The sequence below is a fragment of the Sprattus sprattus genome (assembly GCF_963457725.1).
Source record: "Sprattus sprattus genome assembly, chromosome: 4".
Lineage (NCBI taxonomy): Eukaryota > Metazoa > Chordata > Actinopteri > Clupeiformes > Clupeidae > Sprattus > Sprattus sprattus.
The window spans coordinates 26561672-26579200 of NC_137923.1; the positions used below are offsets into that span (position 1 = coordinate 26561672).

At 45.1% G+C, this 17529-nt stretch overlaps 1 protein-coding gene across 1 annotated transcript; it reads left to right on the forward strand.

Annotated features, from left to right (window-relative positions):
- The first annotated feature begins 214 nt into the window (after positions 1–214).
- Positions 215–17168, forward strand: ralbp1 (ralA binding protein 1). Its single transcript, XM_080837947.1, has 10 exons — positions 215–263; positions 1518–1850; positions 4787–5245; positions 5669–6018; positions 6951–7112; positions 7382–7513; positions 10150–10260; positions 14096–14217; positions 14339–14459; positions 14620–17168. Exons 2-10 carry the CDS (start codon positions 1604–1606, stop codon positions 14926–14928), a joined length of 2013 nt encoding a protein of 670 aa, XP_080694073.1. The 5' UTR covers positions 215–263; positions 1518–1603; the 3' UTR covers positions 14929–17168.
- The last annotated feature ends 361 nt before the right edge of the window (positions 17169–17529 follow it).

Consider the following 17529-nt stretch of genomic DNA (forward strand, 5'->3'; position numbering starts at 1 on the left):
ATGTTTCAGGCTTTGGACACATTTATTTCGGCTAACAGTTGTTACTTTGTTTATGACTCCTTGAACCAATGAGAGACAAGGTGGCTAAATATGGATCGACGGGAGTTGTAGTTTAACATGGACATGGTGGGGTTGATGTTATGAAACAATGCATTTGATTAACTACATTTCCCAAAGATACCTTCAGGGGTCCTGCTCACGCTCAATTCAGAGAAGCACGTAAACAGGCAACAGGAAGCTTGTCTTTGAGCATTTGCGAACAGGTTTGTCTTTTCATTTCCTAAATAGTCACTGGTTTCACGAAATCGTTAATGTAGCATTACACGTATTTATGAATGTGTAATCTATGTATTTAAAGACTGAAATGACTTGTGATTTGCCGTTTCAACGAGATTGCACTGTTAAGCTTTTATAAATGTTGTTAGCATACAAGCTAACTAGCTGTCGCTGGCTTACTCGTTGACTTGCCTTACTTGTCGTCAGCTAGCTTACCAGAAGGTAGTCAGCATATCAGGTCACATAAAACAAATATACCAACTATGACTTTGTGCCATGGTGCGCACATAATATGTGCTATTCAGTGACTGCTCGTTTGGTTTCTTTGCCTCTCTGGATCATCATTTCCGGAGGGTTAGCGGACAGAAGCTTTTTAAGCTAGTATGCTCACTAACCCTCTATCACAGCATTTGCAAATAGTGCATCTCATTATTTTACATGATCAGTGTAGATATAACATACCGTGCCGTGCTTGTTCGATTCATGCAAGTAATTTTAGACCACTGTTCTGCACAGTTTGTAGTAGTAAATGGGATAACGAAAAAGCCGCTTGATTTTGACTTCTTCATTTCCTCCTTAGTGACAGTCGAGAAGAATATGTATTGTATTGGTGCTAGGAACTTCGTTTTTTAGCCCATTTTTATAGTTTTCGACGATTGTACATGCCGGTGTTGTGCTGTGAGGAATTAGAAAATATTATATAATTTGTAGCGTTGTGCCTCAGTCTACCATATCAGACACCATTTATCCCTTGTGTATCAAGTTTACGGTTTACAAACGATGTCAGGGCGTTGACGTGTGACTCTTATTTTAAGCAGCCTCCCATTTGAAAGTAGAGTGGTTGTCCAGTAGCCTCACTGTAGGCTTGCTGTTTCTGAATGGCTCTTTATTGCACATAAGAGGCACGCCAGCACTAGACTATGTATTAGTTGTATCGCCATAGATTGTTAGAAACAGCCCTTAGAAAGATGCATGGCCTTTATACCCAGCAGGTGGCAGTGAACTATTTTATGTTTCAGCTGAACAATCTTTTACAGAATTTGTCATACTCTATTGAACTTGCACTTACCTTTGTGTGTGTGTATGACTGAGTGTTTATGCCACTGCCTGTGCCGGTTTGCATTTGTTGTATGTGTGTGTGAACATGATTGTGCAAATATATGTTGGTGTGTACTTATAAGCCTTCTATATGTACTGTGTTTGTTTATGTATGTATCCCTGATGATTGGATCACTCTCCAGGTGTCATGGCGAGGTGACGCCCTCCTCCTCCCCCTGCCCTTCTGAATCAGCCAATCAGAGAGTGCCATCAGCAGTGGCCAGCAGAAATGACGGAGTGCTTCCTGCCACCCAGCAGCAGCCCGGCGGAGCAGCGTCGTTCCGAGCACCCAGGGGGCGTGGCTCGCACCCCCAGCTCAGAAGAGATCAGCCCCACCAAGTTCCCAGGATTGTATCGCACGGGCGAGCCCTCGCCCCCCCACGACGGCTCACACCATGACCCCCCCGATGCCGCCTCAGACGAGGACAAGGAGCACAACCGCAAGAAGAACAAGTTCAAGAAGAAGGAGAAAAGAAGTAAGCAGAAGCCTTCTTTATACATATACCTAGTCTCCTATGGTGTGTTTAACATCGGAGAGTATGGAGTGGATGAGAAGTATGCAGATGAGAAGTATGCATGTCTGTTCACTATGAAGTCAATAATACTGAGGATTTACTATTACATTACATCTGTACATCTACTTCATATGTTCTGTTTTACGTCACAAAAGGTTCAGGAAAAAGAGAAGTGAAATTAGTCTAGCACCACTTTTTTCCTTTGTATGTACTGTTGTATTAACTATAGCTTACAAATGCCAACACTTGTAGAAGGACCAGGGAGATGAAGTTAAGGATTTGATTTCAGCATACAATCTGCGCAGGGAGTTACCTCGAGAGTAGCTTCAAGAAGTACCTACCTGACAGTCAAATGTATACCAGGCAGGTGGTAAAGTCAGCATGTCAGTCAGTCATGATGTAGACACTGATGAAAGAATGACGTCTGGAACTCTAATCTAAAGCAAAGAACAGGCAGTTTTGGGTTGCTTACTTTATGGCTGTAAAAAGTACATTACTACTTTTGCTTTTTTCTGAGGCACAGTAAAATTATTTAGTTTCACAGGTGTGGCATAAACAAAACAAACAGCAGTAATTTGGTTCCCTCAATATGAATTCTAAAGACAGAATGTGATTAAGAACAAAATGGCGACATTCAATTTTACCAGCATGTACCATATATACCGCTTTACCGTGACTGGTATTTAGCTTAACCCAAGTGGCATTACTACCACCCTGTCACTACTTACTACCCTGAGCACTCTTCCCTATTGTGGTGTCTTCCAAGAGAGTATGGAGTGGGCCAGTGGCAGATCTGTTCCATACTCTAAAGTTATCTGGCATGTTGGCCTCCAGTTTAATTCAAAAGGGTTTATGTTTCACTTCCTGGGGAAGGGTTCACCACCCATTAATGCATATTTACTCACAAACCCTTTACAATATAGACAGAAGCAAGTTTATTGCCAACCAATACAATACTCAAGAACATCAAGTGCCTGTTACGTGTGCGTTATCCTCTGGTATGGCAGGATGTGTAGCCCGGGATGGGCAACCCCAACGTTTGGAGGTCTGATATTTCTTTATTGACCGCTGCAAAAAATGAATGGCCACTAGTAATGGGTTTTGTGCTTCTAATTCACATCTTTCATATCATTCGACAAGTAGTCCGTTCACTTAAAGTAACGGAAATGCATTGTTACTGATAATGACCGGCAGACTGTACTTTATCCCTTGTATATCCCATCTGCCTCAGTGACTACTTCAGAAAGGAAAGGATAAAACTGAAAACTATTCTTTAATAACATGCCACAAAAACCATTGTAAAAATTTCTGCCAGATGGCTAGATTTTACAGATCTGTAAAAAACTGAAAATAATCTATTTGTATGGTCATGGCATCAAAACACTTCCTTTGAGATTATTTGGTCTGAATTCTGCTTGTTGTACACGATTTAAATGGTTTTAACACACAGGCTAGGCTCGACAGCTGGACATCGATTGTGTGAGCAGCCCAGCGATGGCTAAAGCACACACAGATAAAGCATGCAGTTGGAAGCTTGTGTAGTAGACAGGGCCAAATCCTCTGTTTGTGTGTGGACATGGTGCTGTACGGAGCACACACCGGGCACCTCCACTTGTTTACTCATAATTAACTGACCGTTTTACCTGGGAGTTCTATGGCTGTTTATCTCAGCTTTATCCACTGCAACAGACTGTTATTATAGTTTGACACTTGGCTAATCCTCATACTGTGAACTGCCTTTCGGCCTGTAGTACCCACCCTGACCCCCCAAACACATGGTTGGGATCCCCTCCCTCTGTGCAGCCTTTTCTCCCAGCAAACATTTCCTGCTTTACCAGGGTGTGTCTACATCTTTATTTAGCCCCCCACCCCCCCTCCCTGCTGCAGCCAATGGCATCAGGGGAGGAAGGTGATAGATGTTTTTGGGGCACACCCAGGCCCCAGGGGTGCAGAGGAGCTGTGAGGGGTTTGGGGAGGGAAGACAGGACGGGGCCGAGCCCAAACACAGGGATCCCTGTTCAGTCCAGTCCCTTCTGGGCTTCAGGACCGGTGGCCTCAAGCGTAGGATGGGCTCAGGCAGCACCTCCGCTCCTGGACTCTTATTAATATTACTGATCGAGTCCGCAACACAGCACGGACCTTGCAGAGTGAGAGGGGGAGAGCAGGAGGGAGGGGAAAAGAGTGAGTGAGAGAAGGAAAGAGAAGAAGAGAGGGAGAGAGAGAGAGTGTGTCAGCCCATAGTGGAGAGGATATTGCTATAAAAAGGACTCCGTAGAATGTGGACCCTGGGAATAGAGCTAAATTGAAGACTGACCTCTTTTTTTGCAGTATTCCCTCTTTTCTCTCTCTCTGGCTCCCTCAGACTAGTTCTATCTTTGTCTCTCTCTCGCTCTCTCTTGTCCTACTATTGTGCCCTTCTCCGCCGTATGTTTATCAGCAGATGGAGAGAGGCAAGGACAGAGGTGTGAGGTAGAACCCCTCTCTCTCTCTTCCTCTTTCTCTCTGCTTAGACCACAGAGTGGAGAATAACACAAGGAATAACTTCTCTCCTCTCTACTGCCTCATTTTCTTCCTCATTTCTCTCCTTTCCTTGTCTCCTCCCCTCTCTCTTCTCCTCCTGCTCCATACACCTCTCCTCTCCTCCTTTCCTCTCCTCTCTGTTCCCATTCCTTTTTGCCTTTCCTCTCCTCTCTTGTCCTCCTCGCTTCTCTTTTTATCATCTAACTTTTCCCTCTCTACTCTGGTCCTGTTCTTCTCACCTCTGTCCTTCCCTCATCTCCTCTTGTTGTTTTCTTTTTTGTTCTCCTCCTCTTCCTTCCTCTTCCACCCTTCTCCACTCCTCCCCTTTTCTCCTCTCCTTTTCTCCTCTCTTCCTCTCGCTCCTCTCCTCCTCTCAGCGGAGGGCTACGCTGCCTTCCAGGAGGACAGCTCGGCGGACGAGGCTGAGAGTCCGTCCAAGATGAAGCGTTCCAAGGGCATCCACGTGTTCAAGAAGCCCAGCTTCTCCAAGAAGAAGGAGAAGGACTTCAAGGTCAAAGAGAAGCTGCCCAAGGAGGACAAGAAAGACAAGGAGAAGGACAAGGACAAGAAGTCCAAGGACCTGACGGCGGCTGACGTGGTCAAGCAGTGGAAGGAAAAGAAGAAGAAGAAGAAGCCTGCCCCGCCCAGCGTCGAGCCGGAGGTGGTAGTCACGGAGACGGTTGCCATGCTGCGGCCCATCTTTGGAGCGCCGCTGGAGGAGGCGGTGAGGCGTACGTCACTCTATGACGGCATCCCGCTACCCGCCGTGTTCCGTGAGTGTGTGGACTACGTGGAGAGTTACGGCATGAAGTGTGAGGGAATCTACCGCGTGTCAGGTAAAACCACATCAACAGCCCTCTGAACCCACACACACACACACACACACACACACACTTGACCTACACACACACCTCGCCTCCACAGCACCGCCAGCCACATTTACTTCCTGTTTTATTTGGCTTACAGTGATTTGGATGAATGGCTTTGTTTTTACAGAGTAATTACATTAATGCATAAATACACTTCTGCTATTATATGCTGTCATTAGGTTATTATGATAGTTGTTGTTGATGGTGTCAGTTATAATGTGACAAATGTGGAAATGGCTGACTTAGGAGGACGTTTTTTGGGCAACCATAGAAAGCTGCAAGCGTCGCTGAAAGACTGCTTTGCAGACTACAAGTGGTCTAGTTCTTGTGACCTTTCTGCTCATTCCGTCCCTATGACTGACCTCAGATTTGATCTCTCCCGTCTCTCAGGCATGAAGTCAAAGGTGGACGAGCTGAAGGCGGCGTACGACCGCGAGGAGTGCCCATGCCTGGAGGAGTATGACCCACACACGGTGGCCAGCCTGCTAAAGCAGTACCTGCGGGAGCTGCCCGAGAGCCTGCTGGGCCGCGGGGTGGCGGCGCGCCTGGAGGACGCGTGCGGGCGGCCCAGCGAGGCCGAGCGGCTGCAGGAGTGCCAGCGACTCCTGGGCGAGGTGCCCGCGCACACACGCCTGCTGCTCGCCTGGCTCATCACGCACATGGACCACGTGATCGCCCGTGAGGCCGACACCAAGATGAACATCCAGAACATCTCCATCGTCCTGAACCCCACTGTACAGGTACACGGCACTCACCAGACACCACACCACACCACACCACAGGACACCACACAAGACACCACACAACACCACACCAGCCACAACACCACACCCGCCACACCACACCGCAACCACACCACACCGGACACAACACCACACCACACCGGACACCACACCGGACACCACGCCGGACACCACGCCGGACACCACGCCGGACACCACGCCGGACACAACACCACACCACGCCGGACACCACACCGGACACCACGCCGGACACAACACCACACCACACCGGACACCACACCACACCGGACACCACACCGGACACCACGCCGGACACCACGCCGGACACCACGCCGGACACCACGCCGGACACCACGCCGGACACCACACCACACCCAACAACACCACACCGGACACCACACCACACCACACACCACACCACACACCACACACCACATCATACACCACATCATACACCACATCATACACCACATCAGACACCACATCAGACACCACACCACACCACACCACACCACACCACCCCACACTATAGAATAGAGTGATAGATGGAAAGATTAAAAGATTAATGGAGAGAAGAGATGTAGAGACCAGTCCAATGTTTACAAATTTTGCAGCAAGTAAGCAATAGCTGGCAGAAAGCCTCCAGGTAGCTTGAAGGTGTCTTTACCCACTCATGTACATGCACTCACACAATTTATCCTTACCATACCTCGAAAGTGCTGCCCTGATCGCTGTCTGTTAGTGGCTTCAAGTGCTGGCTGATGTGTTCGGTCAGCTGTCTTTATGGGAAACCTGAGAGAAAGGGCCTGAACGCTCGTTGGATGTGTGGCTGAGACGGGTGGAAGGAGGAACCATAGCTGTGTTTCGCTCTTTCATTGTTTCCCCTCTCTTCTTTCTTTCTTTCTTTCTTTCTTTCTTTCTCCCTGTAGATAGGGAACCGTGTTCTGTATCTGTTCTTCACTCACGTGCGGGAGCTGTTTGGGGAGGTGCTGCTGAGGCCTGTGGTGCGGCCCCTCCGCTGGTCCAACATGGCCACCATGCCTGCCCTACCAGAGACGCAGGAGAGCATCAAAGAAGAGATCAGACGACAGGTAAATACACACACACACACACACACACATGCACACAAACTTTGCCTGCAAAACCTCAGGTCAGGTGGATAGATCAGTACATACACTATACAAATACATTACAATTTGTTTTTAAACGGAACATTCAAATGGTTTTCTGTCTGCCTGAAGTGAAATTCAAATTAACTTACAAACTTACCTGTCTTGTTTTAGTCTAATATGTGTGCATCCAAGCCTGTGTCCGTCTGGTGTGTAATGTGTGTGTTGTTTGTACTGTATGGTGTGTTTAGGAGTTCCTGTTGAACTGCCTGCATAGAGACCTGCAGGCAGGAGTGAAGGACCTGTCCAAAGAGGAGCGTCTGTGGGAGGTGCAGCGCATCCTCACTGCACTCAAACGCAAGCTACGAGAGGCCAAGAGACAGGTACACACACACGCATGCGCACACACACACACACAAATACATGCAGGTGTATATACCCAATCAGTTACTTGGTCACACGCACACAGCTCATCCTTACCAACGTCAAATGCATGCAAAACAAAGCAAAGATTTATGCAAGGCCATCAGAAGGGTACACATCCTCACTGTCCCTCAAAAAAGAGACACACACACTCATACGCACTCACACACACACACACACACACAGACACACACACACACACACACGCACACACTCATACGCACACACTCAGGGTTTGTCCTGGGTCAAAATGGCTCTTCGGTGCTCCCAAAAAAAACCACACACACTGATACGCACATACATACAGTCTGTGTTACCTATCAGCGGAAATCAATGTTATTTTTTTTTTTTACATTTCATAAATAATGGAGGCTATGCTTGAGGTGATCATTTTGCTTCCACTTTAAATTAAAATAGATAGGCTAATATATTGACAATAGTCCAAGCCCCATGGTGCTATCATGGTTCAAAGATTCAAGATCAAGGTTTACCTCGTATGCAAACTACTGAAATCTATATCAATAGAATCTAGAACTAACCAGTGGTCAGAAATGGAACACACGAATTATGAAAGTCAAGTTTATCTATTATTACTATTCATGTTTATTATACAAACCTACATACCATTATTTTCACCAATGGAGGCTGCGTTGGAAATCAATAATCAAACTTTTGACAGTATTTTGAGTGGAAATGTAATTTGTACAGGTGTATTCGTGTACGTCGGGCTGGCCCTCGCAGTGGAACGACAGTTTTCAACCGCACCGGTTTATCAATCATAATATTAATATTACTATATTCGAGATGCAACACAAACGAGTTGAGCTTTAAAAACCAATGCTGTTGTCTGCCTTCCTGAGGCCCGCGTTCTACTGGTACTCGTTTAAACGCGTAGACAAATCAAGTAATAGCCTACACCTGTGTAAGTTCTCAATATAGCAGATATTTTAATAAATTGAAAGCCATGAATATTGAAACCGCGGACTGATGAAGTCAGGATGCATCCGCAGGTTGAGTATTTAAGTGATTGGCTCTGTCCATTCGCGCACCTCACAGTTTGTTATAGATCAGACTTATCAACTCGATTACTATTGATCAAAACAGAGCGAGAGTTCGGCTGTAGCCTACTTAATAATAGGGGGTAGGAGGCGGGATCTGCTGCTGCTGCTTGAATTCAACGTGAGCGCTTAAAACACCATTAAGCTGAATTGGATGACAGTTTTTTTTTATCGCAGACTTTTTTTTTTTGCCTTTAGGCGCTCGGGATTTTTCATAGGCGTTCGGGAAAACGGCTTAGGCGCGCGCCTAAATTTTCTCTATGCAGGAAAAACCCTGCACACTCCGTCCTTTTAAAGACAAACTTTAGGTTATGGTTGTAGTTAAGGTGTTTCGTGAACACTTTTGTCCAAAGTGACTTACAAAACATTAAAAAACACACAACAAAAATGAATAATAATAATAGTAATAACAATAATTCAAAAAATCGAAACTATTATGATATTAATAAAGGTAGCCTCAAATACAATAACTAATTGGACAAATGATGTTTAAAAAGGTGAGTTTTGAAATGCATTTGAAATGTACCAAGGCTGTTGGTAGAAGGGAGACACTTGAGCCTGTTTGTATCTGTAGAAAAGAGTTGTCCTGGTGGACACAATAAATTAGCAAGCTCATACTCAGTCTGGCCCAACCCCATTGACAATCGTCTCCAGGACTCAAAATTTTGCAGGACCAATCAGCGAACAGTTCAGAGCTGTGACGCAAAACTCGCCTTGGAGGAAAAGACACGAAAAGCTATCGGAAAAGTTGTCTCAACTCTCGAGAACATCAGAAAATTAAAAGGAGAACAAGAGTATTTTCTTGTAAGTTTTATGATTGGAAAGGACGTCGTAGCTCTTCTCCCAACTGGCTTTGGGAAGAGTTTAATCTACCGAATGCTTACTAAACGTTGCTGATTGGTTAAGGGAACTCCAATGATTTTAAACCTCAAGATAAGCACCCGCCGATCTCGGAAACCAAAATGCATTGGGTTGGCCCAGACTGAAAGACGGAATGAAATGGAGTCACAGGCTGGTAATGGCCAGGCTAACAATAAATAACCACCAGGCATAACTTGAATGGGTGGGTTGGTATGATGGCGTGATATTCAAACGAGTGCAGGCAGCAGCTGTGTGAACTTCCAGTCATTAGAGCCAGCTCCACCTCTTCAAGTCATTACAGTCCAGAGAGCCAGCTCCACTTCCTCTACCAGTCAAACAAGAGGTGGGGAAAAGGCATAATTATTTGATAGCACTGCAGGTGTGGCTGTGTTTTCTGGCCTTATTTCAGTAAAGGCAAATAAATGATGGGATGACTGTGAGGAATAATAGCAGGAATAAAATCGGACATCTTCACTGCAGACTGGCAGTTCCACAACCGTACAGAGAAACAAGGACAAAACGTAAAACAGGAGACAAATACAAATAATCACACTGGGTACTGCCATCAAGTATAAGCTGCCTATGGCTAAGTCATGTTAACACACACACACACACACACACACACACACACTGTACGTCCATTTCTTCAGCTGATTTCCTCTTTGTGTGTGCTGCAGGAGTGTGAGACGAAGATTGCTCAGGAGATTGCCAGCCTGTCCAAAGAGGACGTCTCTAAAGAAGAGATGAACGAGAATGAGGAGGAGGTCATCAACATTCTGCTGGCACAGGTCAGAACACACACACTCATTTACACTCATTCACACACACGCACACACACACACACACACACACACTCAAAGACACACACACTCAAAGACACACACACTCAAAGACACACACACTCAAAGACACACAAACTCGAAGACACACGCTCTCAAAGACACACACACACTCAAAGACACACACACACTCAAAGACACACACACACACACACAAACTCAGACACACTCTCTCAAAGACCCATATTCTCAAAGACTCACACAGTCTCAAAGACACGTACTCTCAAAGACTCACACACATAGCTCTCCTCTTTTCCCACCTCCTTTCTTCCACTCTCACCTGTGGTCTCTCAGTAAAGGCACAGCTGTCCTCTTTATGTCCAATTTATTGGCTGCTTGTGTCAGACCTTCAGTCATTCCTTTCAAGCAGTGATTTATCTGGCCAGATGTTAATAGCTTCTTCTTTGGGTCTTTTGTCTTGAGGCAATGCCAGTTGTGTCTGAAGACTACGTACTTTCTGAAGCAGGTCTTGATCGCTTTTTCTTCTTGTCTTATGGCTTTGTGTCCCCTCTTTCCACATCCAGCAAAGTTATGCTTTTCTGATCTGTTGTCTTTGCAGTTCCTCGCTATGTGTCCCTCTTCTCCACATGATTGACAGACAATGCTTTGATGTCTCCCCCCTCTGTCTTGTCAATGTCTTGCCATGTGACCCTCTTCTTCACATGCATAGCAAACAAAGTCTGCATACCTTGCCCCACTACCTGGGCAGTGTCTCACAATGTTCCCATCCTCCGCACATGTATAGCATATGATAACCCCCACTGGATTCCTTCTCCTTAACTTTTTACCCTGTTGCCAATTAGAAGAACTAGAGGACTCTGGCCATCTTTGTCTCCTGTGTTTGTCGGGAAAGCTTACTTCCTATAGCTGCAGCTGGTCGGGATTTCTTAGAAGTGGCCTGATTATTGTAGAATTGTGTCATTTTAACAATAATTTCATCATAGTCTGGGAGATGAGTCACAAGCATTTCTATGGCAGTCCGGGTCTGGGGATCCCTTTTGTTGATCAAAGTAAATTTATACCCGACATCTTCAGTCGTGATGTCAGGGGACCCACTGTATGTCTGGGGCAACAGTGGTACAGGAGGTAGAGAAGTCGCTTAGTAATCAGAAGGTTGCTTGTTAGAATCCTCACTGTTGAAGCGTCCTTGAGCAAGACACTGAAGCCCTTATTGCTCCTGATGTGCAGTGTGCCATCAGTGTAGATGTTAAAATAAACGTAAAATATACGTTGGCTTTTTAAAAAAATTGCCACTGTCCGTCGGGCACAAACCACACTACTTTGTTAACTTGTTGCAGATACTTTAGAAATGTTTCATGGTCTGGGCCTCTTGGTTTTAGCTCCTTTAGAAACGTATTCCGACACAATTCTGTCACCTCACTACTTTGGGCTGATTCAGTTACTTTAGAATCGTTAACAGAATTGCAAAGAGCTGACCCACAGCCGAACACCTCCTGCTTATTAATGGAACAAAAACAAGACGCAGATGAGTCCTTGAACCTCCTTTCTAGGTTGTTTTAAATGTGCGGATTTCCTGAAACAGAAGATTAATAGAGTACTCACCAATTCCCATCTTTTTTTCAGAAATCGCACGATGGGTGACTACCCAACTGTAAGAAAAAGGATGTTTATTTTGCGGTTGATGCAGAAATCTGTCTTTATGGCAGTAAAGTGTATTAACGAAGCCCGTGGAACCTACTCTGGATTCAGCGGTGCAGATCTGAACAACAAGCATCTCCAACTCTAGTCATATATACTGTTTAACACACCTTTCAGCCTTTTAATGTAGATGAGCTAGGCTTTTAATGCACCTTTCCTTTGTTACCATGACGACAATATTACCATTTTGGAGGTTATGCTGACCAACTTTTGGTGGTCACAGCAGCTGCTTGATCGAGAATCTCATGTTCACTCACAGGATGTACTGTAATTCCTTACACCTTTATACTCGCCTTCCACACACATATGCACATATTGGGCCCTATCTTGCACCCAGCGCAATTGACATTGTCACCGACGCATGTATAATTCCTATCTTGCACCGCGCTTCGAAATGAACTTGAGGCGAAATGAACTTGCGTCGACATGGGCGGGGGCGGAACAGAGAAGGCGTTTCTCTGGCGCAAGTGGTATTTTGCAGTTTCAAAACAACGCCGTGCGCCATTGACCAAAAAAAAGCTGGTCTAATGTGAGGCGCAATGTCTAAAGTCTGTAACGCATATTCAGAACGCTATTTTAAGGGCGCATGTGCTTGCCCGCACAGTATAGGACCTATAGGCTACACTTTACTTCTGTCGTCTTCACGAGAGATTTACACCAATTGTTTGGCAAGCCATATATAATTACAAGGAAAATAAAGTATTTACCACATGAGGAAATCATTGTGATATCCGTATCCAAGACATTTTAAAACTAGGCATACATCTAGCGTACACAATTGACCCAAATGATTCAGGTTAATTGAAGCTGCGTGACATTTGATTTATTGTATGGCTTTGTTGCATTTATTTAATGCCAGTATTATTATAAATCTTGTAAACTCATCTTTGTGTATGTGGACTTTATTTATGTACCTTGGGTTTGGTCAGCTGGTGCACTGGCTTGGGTGCCGATTTCCATGCCCCCAAATCCCTGCAGGCTCTCAGGCGTGAGTGTAGACGTGGCGATGTCCTCTGCTGCCGTCAGATCCTGGGTCGAGGCAGATCCACCTCCTGTGAAGGCACGAGAACGTGTGTTACCTTCCAGCTTGGATGTCCCACGTCTCCGGACGTCATTATAGCGTTTTCGGCAACGTTTTCGGGTGCCCCGTTGCAGAAACAATCACGGCAATATCTTGACATGCTTGCTTGACTTTGCTTACTTTTGGAGGGTTTCTCGCATCCCCATATATATATCTATCTCCCGGCTTTTTACAAAGCCATACAATAAATCAAATGTCACGCAGCTTCAATTACCCTGAATCATTTGGGTCAATGTGTAGGCTACGCTAGATGTATGCCTATTTTTAAAATATCTTGGATATGGATATCACAATGATTTCCTCAAGTGGTAAATACTTCATTTTCCTTGTAATTATATATGGCTTGCCAAAAAATTGGTGTAAATCTCACGTCGGTCTCCTCGGCTGTGAACTTTTCCGGTCTTCCACCAGGTAATTCCGCCATCAAAATAACAAGCCGCTATGGACTATGCGCCCCTCGCTCTTAAAGGGAATGCGAAATGACGCTCGGATTGGTTTATTGCATATTACGCCCAAACCACATCTATGGCTGAGTAACCTCCTTTGGACCAACCCTTTAGACACTTGCGCTGGACGCAAGTGTGTTTTTTCCGCCGTTAAAATAGCAACTGCGCCATAGAGCCGCCCACACAGCTACTTGCGCTTGGCGCCGTCCTACTTGCGTTTCTGATCGGCAAGATAGGGCCCATTGTCTCTCAGTAAAGACACCACAGTCCTCTCTACTCGCATATATTGTCTCTTTTCTCACAGGTTTTTTCTACTTCTCTTCTCTCCTTCCTTTTGTGCACCCCTCCTCTCTTCTGTTTCTTCGGTGTCCTGGTCTCTCCTAGTTTTATTTATTTCCATATTTCTTGTGTCCTCGTGTTCCTTATCTCTTCTCTGTGATTCTTCAGTGTCCCTCTGCTCCTCTCTTCTGTTTCATTTGACCATACTATGTACATATTACCCCCGATGGTGCTGTATCACGTGTGTGTGTGTGTGTGTGTGTGTGTGTGTGTGTGTGTGTGTGTGTGTGTGTGTGTGTGTGTGTGCGCGTGCGTGCAGGAGAATGAGCTCCTAACGGAGCAGGAGGAGCTGATAGCTCTGGAGCAGGTGCTGCGGAGGCAGATCGCCACGGAAAAGGAGGAGATTGAGAGACTCCGTGGAGAAATCGCTGACATCCAGAGGTACACACACACACACACACTCACACACACAGAGGGATAAGGACGAGACACTCAGAGAAGAGTTAACATACACACACACACACTCACGCCCTCTCTCCTTTGCACACACACACACACACAGCCGGCAGCAGGGTCGCAGTGAGACGGAGGAGTACTCCTCAGACAGTGAGAGTGAGAGTGAGGATGAGGAGGAGCTGCAGCTCATCCTGGAGGATCTGCAGAAACAGAACGAGGAGTTGGAGGTTTGTGTGTGTCTGTTTACAATTTGTGTATATACCGTAAGGGCCGTCCGTATTTGTGTGTGTGTGTGTGGTGTGTGGTCAGTCAGTCTGTTGAAATAAGTGTTCCACTGAATTACTGACTTTTCTGACTATCTGTGTTGGTGTGTGTGTGTTTGTGAAGAATAAGAACACTCATCTGAACCAGGCTATCCATGAGGAGCAGGAGGCCATCTTGGAGCTGCGTGTTCAGCTCCGCCTCCTCCAGAGTCACAAGCCCCTCCCTTCTGTTGAGCAGGCCCCGCCCACTCAGCCCAGCCCTGATGACAGCACTGCTGCCCCACCTGTCCCAGTTGCAACCGGTGCCACCCCAGGAGTGGGAGGGGCAGTGGGAGAGGGCGCTACGGCAGCTGTTGCCACGGTGAACGGGAAGCCGGCAAAGGAAAGCCTGAAGCCATCGCCCAGTAAGGACAGGAGAGAGAACAACATGTAAAGCACTTCAGAAAACTACAACTCCCATCCTGCACCAACTCAAAAAAAGACTCACCTGCCTCAATTCTCCTGTCTGCCCACACACGAGCAGAGATGAATGGACAGACAGTGATGGCCACATGCTGAACTGAGAGAGTGTGAATGTTTTTGTGTGTGCGTGTGCGTGTGTGTGCATGCATGTGTATGTGAAAGTGGTTGTGTGTGCGTGTGTGTGTTCCTGTGCGTGCGTGCGTGTGCGTGTGCGTGATCAGTCTGTGAGCAGGTGTGTTCTGGAGACAACCAATCCGTCTGTGATGTGTTGGCTAAAGTAGGTTGCTTGGATGCCTGTGGTCCTGCCTATGGGCTGAAACAACCATAGTGTTGTGAGTTCCATCAAGCTCTTCCCCGGGCACTAACATTGATGCATCTGTATATGTCAGAGGTCCAGAGAATGGTATTTATTCCAGTCGAATTTCTTCCTGCACATGATTGGCCTAACCTGCTGCAGTGGAGCCAATGGCATGGTCCCAAAATGGCAAACCCCACCTCTATGGCTCTTTAGTGAGAGCATGCTTAGTCAAACGATCACCAAATTTACAAATAGATTAATCTATTTGATCCCTTATATGATGAGTCGTGTAAACCACTGTGCCATAAATAATGAAGAGACTAAAGAGGAAAGAACTGCACAATAATGATCCATGCAAACAATGAAGAGATCCTTACCTGGCTAGAATATGTACTTAATCAAAGTAATCTAAAAGGAATACATTTTGCTGAAGTGTTTGTATAAAATAACATAATGTTTTTAAAAGATATATATATATATAAAAAAAAACATGCATATATATATATATATATATATATATATATATATATGAATGATGAATAAATATAACTTGCTGCATAACCTATGACTGCATTCCTGAAGTGAAAAGCTCCAAAGACAAATGGGGCCATTTGTAGTTTAAGATCCACATGTTACAAGAACAGAGAAATGTTTTTTTTTCATGATTTCTTGCTGCATACTTAATGTTTCCCAATCAATGTGTAATTTGGCATTTTATGTATTTCTAAGGATGCACTACATGGGTTAAAGTTAGAAGTGCAGTAAGTTAGATCATGGACACCATTTGTGATATTCTTCTCATCTTTATAATTACTGCTGACTGATAGGGGCGCATACTCCCAGATAGCAGAGACCTCAGAATCGGATCATGGCTTGGTTCTCTGCTACCAGGGCCTTCCACATAAACTGTGGTGATCATAGGTGTGTTGAGCTGAAAGTGTCTGTTGTCCGAATCCAGTGTCTGCAACACTTTAACTACAATCTCAACAACAATCTTAATTTTTTTAACACCTGATAAATTCTGCACTTAAAATCATCATTTCCTTTTAAATTATGATCTTCCACTCACAACAACAGTATTTAATAAGGTAGTTTATCTGACAAATTTTCCAGTCTTTGGATTTTGCAGCGATGTCACCTGTCACCTCTGGCCTGGGCTTAATGTGTGGGTCGGGTGGCTACTCCTGTTTTGTTGCGTCCAGGCATTTAGCGGATTGTTACACTATGTTAATTGACAGTTGTTAACTTTCTTTCAATTTTTCTGTTATGTGTTGTGTTCCTTTCTTTTTTCTTGTCTGGTGGGTGAGCGTTTGCGCGCACCATCATGCCTCTGTCTCGCCTGGAAGATGGTTGGAACGGTGCTTCTGCTTCTGTTTCTGTCGCTAATTATGTTTTGCCTGCTGAAGAAACTCCTTATGTGTGAAGAAATCAAAGCAAATGACTGACGAGACTGAGAGAATGACTGAAGATGACCCGACTCGCTTACTGGACAGAACCTGATTCTTATATGGATCTGGGCCGGATCTGACACGGATCCACACCAGAACTCGATCCAGTGCAGTCTCCAACTGTCTGGGTATCTGTCTATGAAGCAGACTGATCGATTAGTTGATTGATTGATTGATTGATTGATTGATTGATTGATTGATTGATTGATTAACTAACTGACTGGCTAAAGTTTTTTGTTATCGACCATATGAGGGGCCAAGAACAACACTGGCCGTTCCTGACCGATCCGCTCCCTGTTGTTCCTGAAACCTATGGTGATTGTATTGTAACTCATTGCAAGGTGAAGCTGCTTGTGCTGTGTCAAGCTCTTCCCTTCTTATTTTTTAAGATTCATTTTTCATAAAGGCTTTATGTAGCTTCTCTGTTTCTGCTAATAACCTTATAAAGTTGATAAATAAAGCATCACTCTGAGAAAAGCTGTATGTGTTTTGACTGATGGAAAAAAGAAAAAAAAAGATTTTGGATGTATGGGTGGCCTTAAAGTGTGTATAGCGTGCTTTAGCATTCTCTTGCAAAGGTAGGCCTTCTCTGTAAATTCTGTCACTACCTTATCATACCTTAGGTAAATGTCTCTAGAGCAGGTGCGTAACTATTTCAGTTTCATTCATGTACACTGGAGAGCTCTTTGGGGTATGTGATTCTCAGATGCTCTAATGCATGTCTTGCTATTGTTCCAGCCCACATAGAAGGTGGCAATAATGTTGACCTGCTCAAAAGCATTGCCAATAAACATAGCATAACACCAATCAAGAACTGATATTTGAT